Here is a 13858-nt window from a genome sequence, read left to right as displayed (position 1 = left end):
TTTATTATATAATAATAAAATAATATTTTAATATTTTTAAATTTACTATCTCCACTTAAAATATTAATAAATTATAAAAATCTATTATAAAATAATATAAATATATCATCATTTAAAAGAATTTTACAAATATAAAAAATATTCTAGAAGAGTACTAAATTATATGAAACTACAGTAAAATGTCCGTACAGGTCATTACATCAATATTATTAAAGGGGTCTCTAATATTTAAAAATAAAAAATCATCTTATATGTTTTTATTATTAAGGACATCTCTTGTATAGCAAAATTAAATTGAATTTAGATAGGTTGGATAGTAAATAAACTGAAATATTAATTTTTTTCTTACAACTTTAGAATTATTCCGTCATTAATAGACACTAAAAAATAAATTAAAATATCTTTTAATTGATATTAAATTGAAATATGTGGAATACTTTTAAAAGTTTTTTTAATTTTCGTGAAAATATGTCATGTAAAAAGTTGAAATTAAAATATTTTTAAAAAATGAAAGAGGCTTTTTTTTTTTTAAGAAAATAGACTTAAAATATAGTAACAAAAATAAATTAAAATAAAAAAATATACTTTTAAATTTAATTTGATTAAAAAGATCTACAAATAAGAATTAGGAGAAAAAAAGATTTTCAAACTATTTAGCGGACCACGAAAAGAATTAAAAATAAAATGTAAAGAAAGAAAAGCAAAGAAAACAGTAAATAATCCAAACGGAAAGGGCAATTGCCAAAAAATAAAATAAAAAATAAATCACATTGAAAAGGTAAAAGAATATGAAGAAGAGGTAAAAGAATATGAAGAAAATTGTTCAGGTGGGACCCAAAAATTCCACTTGTCAAAAAATAGATGTCTCACACAACTATTACATGGCATGTGAGGCCCATAATAAAATTTTTGGTCAGGTACCTATGATTCTTATAAACAAAAAGTCGCGTAATTATGTTTTTTAACAAAAAATATCATAAAACATTCACCCAACTAACACAAAAAATCATAATTGTCCGATGAACAATAATATTTTACTTTACATTTTGGCCTTTTATTTTTTTAAAATAAATCTAATTGTAAATATTAAAGGAAAAAGATGTTAAAAATGTGGCTCGGGCACCTTTTTTTTTTCCTTTGTTAAAAGATTGTGAAAATAAGTCTAAGAAAAAGGTTATAATTCAGTTTATTTGGAAAAATCCATAGAGCAGCAGTGTAGCAGAGGTTAAAAAGAAGAAAGAAAAAAAATAAAGAAACAAGAACCAATTAGAGGTGGGCAAATAAGTGACAGCAAAAATGGTTGTAGCAATTTCCTTTTCCTGTTGCATGCCTTCTCTCCATTGCCCTCCTATCATACACCCCTTCAATTTCAACAAGAACAAGCCCCCAACAGGTATATCTCTTTACAAAATTGAACCATTTATTGGTTTCTTGCTCTTCTCAATTTCCTCATTTGGGGTCTTTTTTTGGTTATATGTAATGAAGGTTTTCTGCTTAAATATTTCAACTTTTTGTGTGTATCTGTTTCTTTTACTACTACTACAAACTTTCTTGTTAATTTTTTCACTGTAACCTGGAGTTTTTTTTAGCATAGTGGATGGTTTCAAATGAATTTAGGAGCTCACTCTCTGGCCAACTTTAATTGTGGAAATGCTAACTTGATTCTTTTTCTCCTGTTAATTTGAAGTTTAGGGGTTTGGGGTTAACTTGGAGGTGTTATTTATGGGGCATATTGAGCTTAACCTCTAAGGTATAATGATGTGTCAAGAAATTAGATGAATTCAATGCTTCCTCCATTTCAATTTATTTCTATGGTTTTGACTTGGCTTGATAAAGAAGACTTTTGAGTCTTGCGGTCTTAAACTAAAGATACGTAGAATGTATAAAAAGTTCCTTTAATCTTGTGGTGTTAGACATGCCGCGTAGAAAGTTAGAACTAAACAGTTGCCAGAAAAGGAAAGAGGCACTCTTCTTTTTAAAAGGGATAAAAAGGAAAGTACGCCAAACAAATTGAAGCGGAGGGAATAATTCCTTATGATCCTATATCTCTAGCTGTATCAATTGTTGGGATTAGCAGAATAAAGCTCCAAAGGCTCCATTTTGATGACTGGTTTTATGATAGAGAGATCTAAGTTCTATTCACCGAAAAAACAAAGGAAATCATACTCATTGAAGTTGAATAATTTATTTTTCTCTGGGAGTTACTTGGCACCTATGCTGACGGGAGGTACTAGGTACTCGATGGAATAGTCGAGGTGTCCACTAGCTGGTCTGAACACCATCGTTGTTGAAAAAGAAAAGGAAGTAGTTTTCTCCTGCACCCATTGCTTTAGTTGAATGATGAAAAATAAGTATAAAAATTGCTTGAGTTACCAACTTCTTTCCTATGCAAACAAAGGAAGGATTTTAAAACTAAATTTCTTTCACATTTTATGTTCTTCCACTCTCTATTCCCTTTCTTCCTTTTCCTTCGCTCAAACAACGCAAATAATGTAAGTTGTCCTAGCTAAAATTATTCCTGAGTCTTGGCTAATCAAATCCCAGTTTTGGTATGTAAAAAAGAGATAAGAACATTCACTGAGTGCCTACTAAGTAATTTCATTTACTGGTCCGTTTTCAAATCAATAATGATCCTTTCAGGATTTTTTTCCAACATTTAACATTGTACGTGGAGTTTTTTGGTTAAGCATTTTCTTCTAAATGCTTGTTCATTTAGGTAACGGTAAATTGATTGTAATACTTTATTCTGGTTCATTTCACAGCCACATGTGGCATGTAGTAATTTTTAACAGAATCTGAAATTCTGGAATTCATTTTTAAGGTGTTTAACTATAGCGACTTGCACTCCTACAATGTTGATACCATGGGTTGAATTTAGTTGCATACAAGTGTTCACTTCCATTGCACTTTACAGCTTGTTGAACTCATTTTGAAGTGTGAAAGAAATTATTGTGATTGCAATTTCGCCTGAAAAGTCTTCACTCTGTACCTCTGATTGGTCATGGCAATCAATTGAACCTTTATGATTTCAATCCAATTATGTGCTATTTCCTTTCGGTAGCAAACACTCATTTCCATATCAACTGTGTTCGTTCCTTTGGATTCCACAGTGGCTGCAATGAGTAATGATCCAGTTCGTGAATGGATCCTTTCAGAAGGAAAGGCAACACAGATCACAGGAATCAGTCCAGTTGGTGGTGGATGCATAAATAGCGCAACTCGTTATGACACTGATGCTGGTTCCTTTTTTGTTAAAACAAACAGGTATTTCAATTATGTTTCTGTTGTCAAAACGTTAAACCGATGTCACAGATGGTGCTTAATATGGTATTATTAAAGGAGGTAGAAGGTTGCTTAATATGGTATCGTTAAAAATCTAATCAGGCGTATTGGACCATCAATGTTTGAGGGAGAGGCATTGGGTTTAAATGCTATGTACGAGACAGGGTCAATCCGTGTACCAAAACCTTATAAAGTAAGGATGTCAGTTGTTTCTCATCTTAAACTTCGTAGAAGCTTTCCTCCTCTTCCTCCAGAAAAGAAAGTTTCATAAGTATATCCTAGAAGATGTTGTTTGATGCATTATGTAGGTTGGATCTCTGCCAACAGGCGGCTCATATATCATTATGGAATTTATTGAGTTTGGTGCATCTAGACGCAATCAGGTGAGAGTGACTGTTCGGCTTTTTTTCCCATAATTACTGTTTCCTTTATATCCCTTTCTTTGTTAATTTGGTGACAGCATTCAGATATTTGGCCATTTTCTGCTTTTCAGTCTGCATTAGGAAGGAAGCTTGCTGAAATGCATAAAGCGGCAAAATCTGAGAAGGGGTTTGGCTTTCACGTTGACAATACTATTGGCAGGTATCATGCCAGGATCATGGATCATATCAAAATTCTTCCATTATGAGGATGCATTTCTCAGAAACCACTATATTATGGATTGCACTTAAAATTTAGCCATTCTACTGCTCTTTGTATGAATGGAAAGATCATGAATTGCACTTAAAATTTAGCCATTCTACTGCTCTTTGTATGAATGGAAAGATCATGTGAATCTTTTATACTATTAGGCAAACAAAAAAAGTGAAATGAGAAACATTCAATTTAATGTCTAGTAGTTGAAGTTGGAGTTTTCTCGGCATTTGTATTTCTCCATATATTAAGGCGTAAACATATTGGACATATCAAGGGCTGAATATTTGTGCATGTGTAGTACTCCACAGATAAACACATGGATGTCAGATTGGATTGAATTTTATGCGGAACACAGATTGGGATACCAGTTGAAGTTGGCTCGTGAACAGTATGGAGATTCAACCATTTATGAGAGAGGTTTAAATCACCATTATATTGGAAAAGAAAACTTTGACTCCGTTTATGGAATTTATCCTGTTTGATCCTAATGCAATGTGGAAATGTGTTTATCCTGAATTTGAAGTTGCTTCAGGCTTCTTTCGGAACCGCACTTTGAACCAACTTACTGTAGTAGCAGAGAATGACTTTTACTCCTGAAATTCATTGTAACGGCCCAGTAGCTTGCTTTCTTCTTTTCATGCACAAACAAATGCTACCAATTATCTTTTAATCTAGCTTTGAGTGATTTATAGTCATATCTAACTTCCCGTACTCATTCTAAGACAGATAGTGTTTAGCTTAAACTTCTGCAAACTAGTCTTTTCATTGGGCAGTGAGACAATATCGACATTCATGGAATGATGAACAAATATCTAATTTTAAAGGAATTGAACATATGTCAAACCCAACATTTTTGTAATAATCCTTTTTCTGAAATTTGAGGGTTGGTAGTTTCTAACTTTCTACAACCTGAGATTAAATGTATAATCTAGTAAATATTTTAAACAGCTCAAGGATGTTTACTTGGTTCAATATCTGACATGTTTTATTTGTTTTTCGTTCTATCATATTGATCTATTCTTAGGGAAAAGGCTAGCAAGGAACCTGGCACCTTTATTCAAAGATGTTGTGGTAGAGCCATGTTTGTTGCATGGAGATTTATGGAGCGGGAACATCACATATGACAAGAATGGTGAACCAGTGATTCTTGACCCTGCATGTTACTGTAAGTCCTAGATTTTGGTTCCAATATTGTTGTTTTTGCTTCATAATTCACAACTTAACAAGCTTCATTTTCTTATCAGAGCCATTCACTTTAGTGGTAATAGCAGTAAAGATTGATACAGTATTAGAGATGGAAGATCGGATAGTTAATGTAAACAACTAGGATCCTGATAAATTTTACTCCTATAATATTTCTGCATATTAAAGATAATTAGACAAGCAAATATTGAAAAATAGGATGTTAATAAGGTACATATTTGCTTCTTTTTCTACTTTTTAGAGGACGACCAATATGAGATACTCCAACCTTTCCAATGCCTTAAGTTTGACTTTCAAAGGCCAAGCTGGGCATTTTGATCAAAGACATTTAAAGACAATTGCTGAAACTTTTATGGTGAAATGGCGAAAATGATAAACTATATGAGAAATTCTTATTAACTTTGAAATTTCTGAAATTGCTTAAATTTGTCTATAAATGCATTTAACCAAAGTCCACAGATGCACCAAGTTGAAAAGTTTCCATATGGTGTCATCTTACCCTACGTTGCTTAGACTCTTCACAAATGTTGCCGCAACCCGGATCTGATCCTCCGAAAATGCACTACTTTTGGAGAACTTGACATGCACCTGTCTGAACTTTTAAAGTCTGAGCGATATAATCATACCTCTATTGGGTATTCACCCTTATACTCTTAAACATTCGGTTAGGAATTGGGATTACCGTTTACTGGAAGGTTGACACTTAAAAACTGACATTACCTCTTGAATTGTGGCAAACTTCATATAAATTGGTAGCGTAATCCTCCAGTAGTCTCTTCTATAGTTGGACATTGCATTTGATTTACTTCCAGATATACAAGCCGGGTTTATGTGTTTCATGTTAATGGCTATGGTAATATGACTTGAATCCTTTTCTCTCTCATTATTCTTTGTGCCAATATCTTCTGTACATTGCAATCCAGATGACAAGGAAATAAACGTAAGCTGAACAATCTCAGTACAAAATTTATATTCTGCATGTCAGGTGCTTGATTTTTGGTATACGAATTACTGGCTCCAGATGCACTAATCCTTAGATTGTTATTATAGTTTACTCTTTCCTTTGCTTTGGTTATCGTATTATTTGTTGTTGTTATTGCTCTTTTCTACATTATTTACTTCTGCACTATTATACTTTCTTTTCAAACATATTTTGAAATGCTTTACTTGAGCCGGGGGTCTATCAAAAACAGCCTCTCAGCCTTCACTAGGTAGGGGTAAGATCTGCGTACACCCCACCCTTCGCAGACTAATATTATGAATCCTGGTTTCTGTAGATGGACATAACGAGGCAGAATTTGGAATGTCATGGTGTGCTGGATTTGGAGGAGATTTTTACAAGGCTTACTTTGAGGTGCTGCATTTAACTACATTTCCAGAATTCAAATTCATTTCACTTGTCTTCTACATTTAATCTGCGAGGACATTCTGAAGAAAAAAAAAAAAGAAATCCTTTTTCTCCCGCTGTTACTTAATAGTTAACCGGTAGTCTCTAATAACGAGTTAAGTAATAGCATCACACTGCATTTTGTGATCCACCATATTGGCTTATTAACCAGGTCGTCTTACATTCCTTGGTGGTTACTCTTATTCGTTTGTGTGTTCAGGTGATGCCTGCACAACCTGGTTTTGAACAAAGGAGAGACTTGTACACACTGTATCACTACCTCAACCACTATAACTTGTTTGGATCGGGTTACCGGTCTAATGCAATGTCCATAATTGATGACTATCTACGGATGCTCAATGTCTAGATGCTAGTTTTTTTTTTTACTCATTCACTTCATTTTCTTTTACATTGTAAAGTTTTCGTGGTTCTTTAGCTGTGTCCATTTTGAAGAGGCGTTTGTATTTATTATTATAAATTACATAACAATGGTACTACTCCCAAAGTATGTTCTTGTATAATCAGTTTGAAGCTCCTAACAATGCCATTATGCAAGTTTCACAATGTATACAGACTACTCCGATTGGAAAGATGGCAACATATTTGGTTAGCTTATTGGATATGTCAGATAGTACAAATTTCTTTTCTAGATGCCATTATTAACCTATTTGTACTAAAAATTTTCACATGTATATATGATAATTTCAAGCTAAGGGCCGTTTGGTTATCGGATAAGAGTAGAGTTAAGAGTTATTCCTGTATTATATTTAATAACTTATATAATGTTCAAGAAATAAGTTATTTATGTATAAATTTAATACAGTGGTTATTTACAGTTTAAAAATTCGTATAACTAATACTTGTATAAGTTATGAGAAAATTTATTTAGGATTATTTTATCCATGATAAAAGGTGGAAGTAGTTCTACATGAATAACTATTCTCTATCTTGAGCCGGGGGTTTATCGGAAACAGCCTCTGTGGAAGTAGTGGTATGGACTACGTACATGAATAACTATTCTTTATCTTGAGCCGGGGGTCCTCTCTACTTTTGTGGAAGTAGTGGTATGAATTACGTACATAATACACTGGGACTGTTGTTGTTATAATAGACAAATATTATTGCACTAAGACTATAGCTCTTAACCAGGACCCTTAAAAGTAAGAACTGAAAAGGATGGTAGATATAAATACTGACCAAGTAATGAGAAGTAGGAAGAGGCAAAGATATTGACAAGCCGCAGAAACAAAGAAACAGTTGAAATAGAGAATGGAGATGGAGATAGTGGCAGAGAAAGGAGGAGAAGGCATAGCTGAACTAATACAATCACTTGAGCAAGCAACCCTAATGGCTAAACAACTCCCCACCGCTCTAGATTCTTCTCAACTCCTCCAAATCCACTCTTCCCTTCGCTCTGCTCACCACCATCTCTCCCTCTTGCTTTCCCAATTCCAATTCCAACACCCGATGCCGCCACCACCTCCGGTTCCCGAGAATTCCGTCTCTTCAGCCGTAGGTGGTGAGCCTATGCAAGTTGGTGATGCGAATGAAAACGAGTGGAATTCAGTTGATGATGTGAATGAAAACGAGCAGAATTCAAGGACTAGTGTTGATGGAGTTGTGGAGAAGATGAGGGATTGTTTCATTCAGAATAAGAGACCTAAAAGACCTCTTTCCCCTGTCTCCGCTGCCGCTGAGCAGCGGCGGAGCTATATCAAGGATGGTCCTGTTTTGGAATTTGATCCTCTTGGAACTAAGTTGAGGTCCTTGGATCTTATTTATCAGTTTCATTCTTGAACAACTCAACTCTGTACACAATTTGATTCCTTTTTTATTGCTTTGAAATTATAGCTACATTATTGAGAGTGGATAAATAATATATTCCTTATTCCCCAAATATATTTTCATAACCCCATTGAGATAATTATGAGTTGATTTTGCTTCTTCATTTCACTGCAAAATTGTTAAGAATATAGTACTAATTGATCCATACATTAATTTCAACTGTCAAGCACTCTCTGCATAATTATATTAACAACAGTCACGCCTCAATATCAGGCCAAGTTAGAGTCTGTTATATGAATTCTCACTAGTCATGTATAATATATCATTTATACATAATTTGAATACATTATTTGTTTTTAATTACTCAAGACTTTACTAATAAGAGTGAAAGAAACAAGACATGGGATACAATATTTACACGTTGACAATTCTCTCAGCACTTGTGCTCAGAATGCTGGATTAAAGCTTTGATGAATTTGACAACAGTAGCAAGGGAGGGAGGCTCAAATCAAAGTGTCGTGGGGTTGCTCTTTTTGCTGTCACCTGTAGCTGTTTGAAATCCCAGCTGGTGATATTACTGCAGGGCTGTGCACTCCCTATTCCAAATTCCGATACCATGGGCCTGGCCTTTACTCTCAAGTATCCTCAACACCAAGCGACACCAGAAAAATCCTAGGCTTTAACAATAATAGAATTATGCAGCCTTACAAAATCATCTAGCGCAAGCTCCTCGGGCCTTGACTGAAAAGGAAAAAAGAAAAGAAGGGAAAAAACCAAATGCGAGAAGAACCGATTTAGATAGAACAGTTGCTAGAGTTCCATTGAATTGGATAAATGAGATACTACAGGAGTAATACCGTGGATGGAAGACCAGCACTAACAAGAGCTTCTTCAATCTCAGGAGGAGAGCATATATGTTGTAGTGTCTTCCGTAACATCTTACGTTTTCCATTAAACGCACAGTTGACCTTAACCAATAACGAGGAATACAATGTCAGCTATGAATAATAAGAATTATAAAACTATTAACTATATCTAACTCTAAATTACCAAATTGGTTTTGTAACCAAGCATTGACCTAATGAACATGGATTGCAGATGCTGTATTTTTAGTTAATATAGTAGTGCGATGCTTCCAATCATTATATCACATATGTGTACATGGGGAAACAAAAAGGGAAGGGCAAGGGTAGGCTGGAGAACCATTGAGAAGAAGCTTTTCGCTGAGGAAACTGGAGGATAATCTACAGGTTGCTTCAGTCTGAAGGAAACTACTGCTGCATCAACCTGAAGAACAAAAAAAGAGATAATTTCACTTTGGGACCTAATGGAATAATCATAATAATTACCTATTAAACACCATCATATGGACATGGAAAAGCTATACATACAAGATTTGGGGACTGTAATCAAATACTCCCTCCGTTCAAAATTGCTCGTCACTTGTTTCTATTTTTTATATCCATTTTTACTCGTCATTTTTAACATGTTCAGAGAAGACAAAAGAAAAATTCTTGTTTTACCCTTAAATTTATTCGCTAAGACTTCTTGAAATCCCAAACGGTCAATGTCAACTAGTACCATTAATAGGGGTAATATGGTGAAGTCACTATGCTAATCATTGTTTTCTTAATGAGTGTGTCAAACCAAAAAGTGACGAGTAATTTTGAACGGAGGGAGTAATACTTTTCGTCAAAGAGATCATGGAAAATATTAAAGAAACAGGCTTAGAAAAAAAATATCTAATGTAAGGAAACACGTCTAGACGCTAAAGTATTTTTTCATTCTACCATAGTTCAAAGCTATGTTGCTCGGACTCTTTGAAAATGTCATCGGGTGCGTGTCGGATCCTTCAAAAGTAGTGCTTTTTTGGAGGATCCAACACGGGTGCGGCAACACTTTTGGAGAGTCCTATCAACTTAGGTTCAAATTATTTGATGTTGGAGAGAGCATCACATCTTGAAGCTGTCTAAGAGCATACATTCAAATTACTGAAAGTGACCGTGCCTAGACGTGCATGTAAATTCTAAACTGCTAATGTTTAAGCTCAAGATATAGTTGCATATAATCTTTTCTTGGTTCTAAATAGGTGTTCAAACAGGAAAATATAAAGGGGGCACTTACTTTAGGTTGTGGAAAGAAATTTGTCCTCGGCACCTTAAATTTATATTCAGGTTCTGCAGAGATAAATGTAAATGCAAAAGCTTGAGATTATTGATTAATACATAGAAAAAGATTAGGGGATTCTCAGTTTACAAAGATGTGAAAATGCCAACAACACCAACAACATACCCAGAGTGATCCCACAAGTGGGATCTGGGGATGATGGGGTATATGCAGACCTTACCCTTTACCCAACACACCCAGTGTGATCCCACAAGTGGGATCTGGGGAGGGTGGGGTATAAGCAGACCTTACCCTTTACCCTGACCTTTGTGAGGTGTTGTTTCCCATAGACCCTCAGCTCAAAGAGGTGAAAATGTCAGTCATACTAAGATGTGATTTTGAGGCTCAAAGAAAATGGACCACGAGCATTCAACTAAACACAAATTTGAGGTACTAAGGATCAGATATAGAAGATGCAATATCCACTGCAAAATAGGAGTGTATATCAGATAACTAGAAGTGGAGCTTTTGGAATTTAGCAGCAGAATCTTGGAAAAATGCTTTTTTGTCTCCTGGAACCAGGTAGCCAAACATGTATCTATGACCTGGTGTAACGTTAACTTGAAACCAAATAAAACTTGGAAAAGGAAGAGGTTTGGGCAAACTTGTCACCTTTCCTACACAGCAAATTTACTTCATATATTGTATGTATTCTTATACATAACTACAGACTAACACTGAGTGTACTGGTTCAGTACAAGTAAGATAACCGAGGGTTGTTTTAGGAGTCAAATAATATACAACTACAGAGATATACTTTGAGTAATTAGGGTTGTTTATTATAAAGACATCACAAGCAAATGTTTGTCGTCCTCAGTTCAAGACTAAAGGGATGACATTGAAGTCAAAAGCACTTTTTCACCCGTCACAACACTTCTCAAGTACCTGAATAGAAGTTGATGAAAATATTAATGGGTCGATACTCAGAGGACCTTAAGGATGAATCCACCATGCGCACAGCTGCTTCCTCCTGAAATTCCATACAATCAACTGTCAGTTGTTCTGTCAACAATTGGAACAGTTTGGCAGGATTTAGTAACAGGTGAAATCCATCAAACTGTTTACTCTACGTCATAAATCGTGTACTTTGTGAAACTTACCTCCTGAAGATGGCTTGGGTTGTTATATTAACAACTTGGACATATTGTTGTCACTAACTTGTATTCAGTAATGAGAACTTTGGCATATATAGAAGAAAAAAGATATCAGGGAAACTTACACATTATTAAAATGGGTGGTGCACAAGAAAAATGACAAGACCCAAGGCAACCTTAGGGCAACCAACATTACTCACTCTAAACATGCACAGGCATTAGAAAGAAGCTAGCATAGATCTATGAGTTATCATAAGAAATCATACAGGTCATTAGCGACCTGTTGAAAATTCAGATGCAAAAGCTTGGATTGAGAAGTTTTAGTTTTATTGCTTCAGCCGATAATCTTCTACATACAATAGGTGAATTCTAATCCAGACCTAAGAGGGGCAGATCTTAAAAAGTATGACAAAACACAGAACAACCAAAGGTCTTTGATGCACAACTTAAGTTGAAGGTTGACAAAGAAAAACTGGAAAAAGGAGAACTGTAACTCCATTGCTAATATCCACAAATAATTCCTGCTACTATTTTTGGCATGAGTGATTAATTAATATGGAAGCATATTTAAACTGACAATACCAACCTGGAGTAACAAAATTACTTCTGAGAAGATATCACCCATGGGAAGAAGTTGCTTAATTACTTCTGTACTTATGTTGAAAGGTAAATTGGAGACTACCTGCAACAAGGAAAGGGGTTATGACTCCTGTTAGCATGATATTGAAGACATTGGTAATTTGCACTAGAGACACATCATTTACACGCACAAAAGTGTCAAAGAATAGGACCAACTGATTCTTATACCTAGATTTGAAGGAAGAACTTGAGAAATGACTGCAGGTTCTCACCTTTGCATATTGCGGTTTCACACCTGAAGAATTTCTTCCACTTTGCGAAACTGTGGACAAATGGGAGCGTATATGACATTTTGTGAAATCCTCTTGCAAAACCTGTAGATGCAGTTGGTACATTACCACATTTCTATATTTCATTGCAATTGAAGCCACTGAAGCATAGCGTAAACCAAGTACATTTATCACCTTTTACAGCAGAAGAACACACTATTGGGTAAGGAACTATATTCTCAAACATTAACTTTTAATCCTGTATTCAAAGTGGAGGAAACTGAACTAAAGGTTGTTACCTTTACACCATCTAGACTGGAAAATCTCTCCGTTACAAGGGCTGCCATGTAAGGATCCTTAAATCATTGAAAAAGAGACAATTGTATCAACAACAAAAAAAGGAACAAGATGGAAAAACAGAAGATAGAAAAGCTTTTTTCCCCTCATAACTGTTCACTTAATGTATCCTCAAAGTTTGTTAATTCTGATCATTTTCAATGTATATGGTTATTCCACACACACACACTCACATAGGGATACACTCACTACACTTTAATCCGAAGCCAGTCGGCTATACCCATTACATTCTATTTAAATTTATCTTAACAGTGACGTACAAGACTTTTCTACCAGACCAAAAGACTCCTAATAGAAGCACATTGGCAATGAAAAAGAATAAACCTTTTCAATTGCGAGGACAGTGGCACCAGAATTGACAAGAACATTGGTAAGAGAACCGGTACCAGGCCCAATTTCAACCACCAAATCTCCTTCTTGCACATCAGCAGCAGCAACTAGTTGATCATTTACCTCCGAATTCAGCATGTAATGCTACAATTCCCAACAGAATTGGGAAAAACGTAAAAAAACTAAACTCACTCAATCATATCAATTTCTCTTTTCACTTTACTACGGAACTGAAAAACATCAAACACCAGCTCGGCCAATCATACCCACTTCTCTGTTCGATGAAATGCCCCCCCAAAAAAAATACCCATAAACTGAAGACCTAAATAGAAAGAAAAATACGTTAGGAAGCATCAAATACCTGCCCAAGTGACTTTCTTGGAAAGCGACCTTTAGAATTGAGAGCTTTGAGGGTGGCATGATAGTCGTCCTCAGCCTTCTTGTTGATTCTTGTTTCGCTTTTAGTTTTGGATACTGCAGTTACTGTATGAAAGGATAGGAGTCTTTGACTATCAGCAGCAAAGGGTCCACTGGTCACGGACGAATTTGCCAAGAGCAGAGGCTTTGGTGTTGAAGAGAGTGGCAGCAGGGAATGCAGCAAACAAGGCATTGGTAGTTTTGTCCTTTCCTTTTTTTGCGGTTATTGATCGGTTGGTTAATTTCATGGGTTTATCCATGGGAATGTTTCATGAAAAGACAAGTTTACCCTCTTCAGAGATGAACTCCTGAGTCTGTCTTGTTTAACTTTTCAACGGCAAAATAGACTTTAT

The 13858-nt window shown here is 35.2% G+C and overlaps 3 protein-coding genes across 4 annotated transcripts; 2 read left to right on the top strand and 1 right to left on the bottom strand.

The window, feature by feature from the left end:
* Nucleotides 1–1122: 1122 nt before the first annotated feature.
* On the top strand, nucleotides 1123–7123 carry LOC107872803 (protein-ribulosamine 3-kinase, chloroplastic). Its single transcript, XM_016719413.2, has 9 exons — nucleotides 1123–1393; nucleotides 3111–3264; nucleotides 3385–3475; nucleotides 3591–3665; nucleotides 3776–3864; nucleotides 4217–4335; nucleotides 4943–5083; nucleotides 6399–6475; nucleotides 6729–7123. The coding sequence occupies exons 1-9, from the start codon at nucleotides 1297–1299 to the stop codon at nucleotides 6873–6875; spliced, it is 990 nt and encodes a 329-aa protein (XP_016574899.1). The 5' UTR covers nucleotides 1123–1296; the 3' UTR covers nucleotides 6876–7123.
* A 487-nt stretch (nucleotides 7124–7610) lies between these two features.
* LOC107854195 lies at nucleotides 7611–8405 on the top strand. The gene has a single exon (XM_016699200.2). The coding sequence runs from the start codon at nucleotides 7778–7780 to the stop codon at nucleotides 8303–8305; it is 528 nt and encodes a 175-aa protein (XP_016554686.1). The 5' UTR covers nucleotides 7611–7777; the 3' UTR covers nucleotides 8306–8405.
* A 157-nt stretch (nucleotides 8406–8562) lies between these two features.
* Nucleotides 8563–13826, bottom strand: LOC107872776 (ribosomal RNA small subunit methyltransferase, chloroplastic). Of its 2 annotated transcripts, XM_016719379.2 has the most exons (10): nucleotides 13450–13819; nucleotides 13083–13232; nucleotides 12701–12757; nucleotides 12405–12506; nucleotides 12140–12235; nucleotides 11345–11429; nucleotides 10418–10470; nucleotides 9497–9580; nucleotides 9151–9261; nucleotides 8563–9034 (listed from the first exon to the last, which is right to left on the bottom strand). In XM_016719379.2, exons 1-10 carry the CDS (start codon nucleotides 13696–13698, stop codon nucleotides 8966–8968), a joined length of 1056 nt encoding a protein of 351 aa, XP_016574865.1. In that variant the 5' UTR covers nucleotides 13699–13819; the 3' UTR covers nucleotides 8563–8965. The 2 variants fall into 2 exon arrangements, with proteins under 2 accessions (XP_016574865.1, XP_016574870.1); XM_016719384.2 differs by lacking the exon at nucleotides 13083–13232 and having other exon boundaries at nucleotides 13450–13826.
* Between the last annotated feature and the right edge of the window lie 32 nt (nucleotides 13827–13858).

The sequence above is a fragment of the Capsicum annuum genome, chromosome 1, assembly GCF_002878395.1.
Source record: "Capsicum annuum cultivar UCD-10X-F1 chromosome 1, UCD10Xv1.1, whole genome shotgun sequence".
NCBI classification, from domain to species: Eukaryota; Viridiplantae; Streptophyta; class Magnoliopsida; order Solanales; family Solanaceae; genus Capsicum; species Capsicum annuum.
The sequence above is the reverse complement of the archived record's forward strand: the minus strand, read 5'-3'. Positions and strand labels throughout refer to the sequence as shown.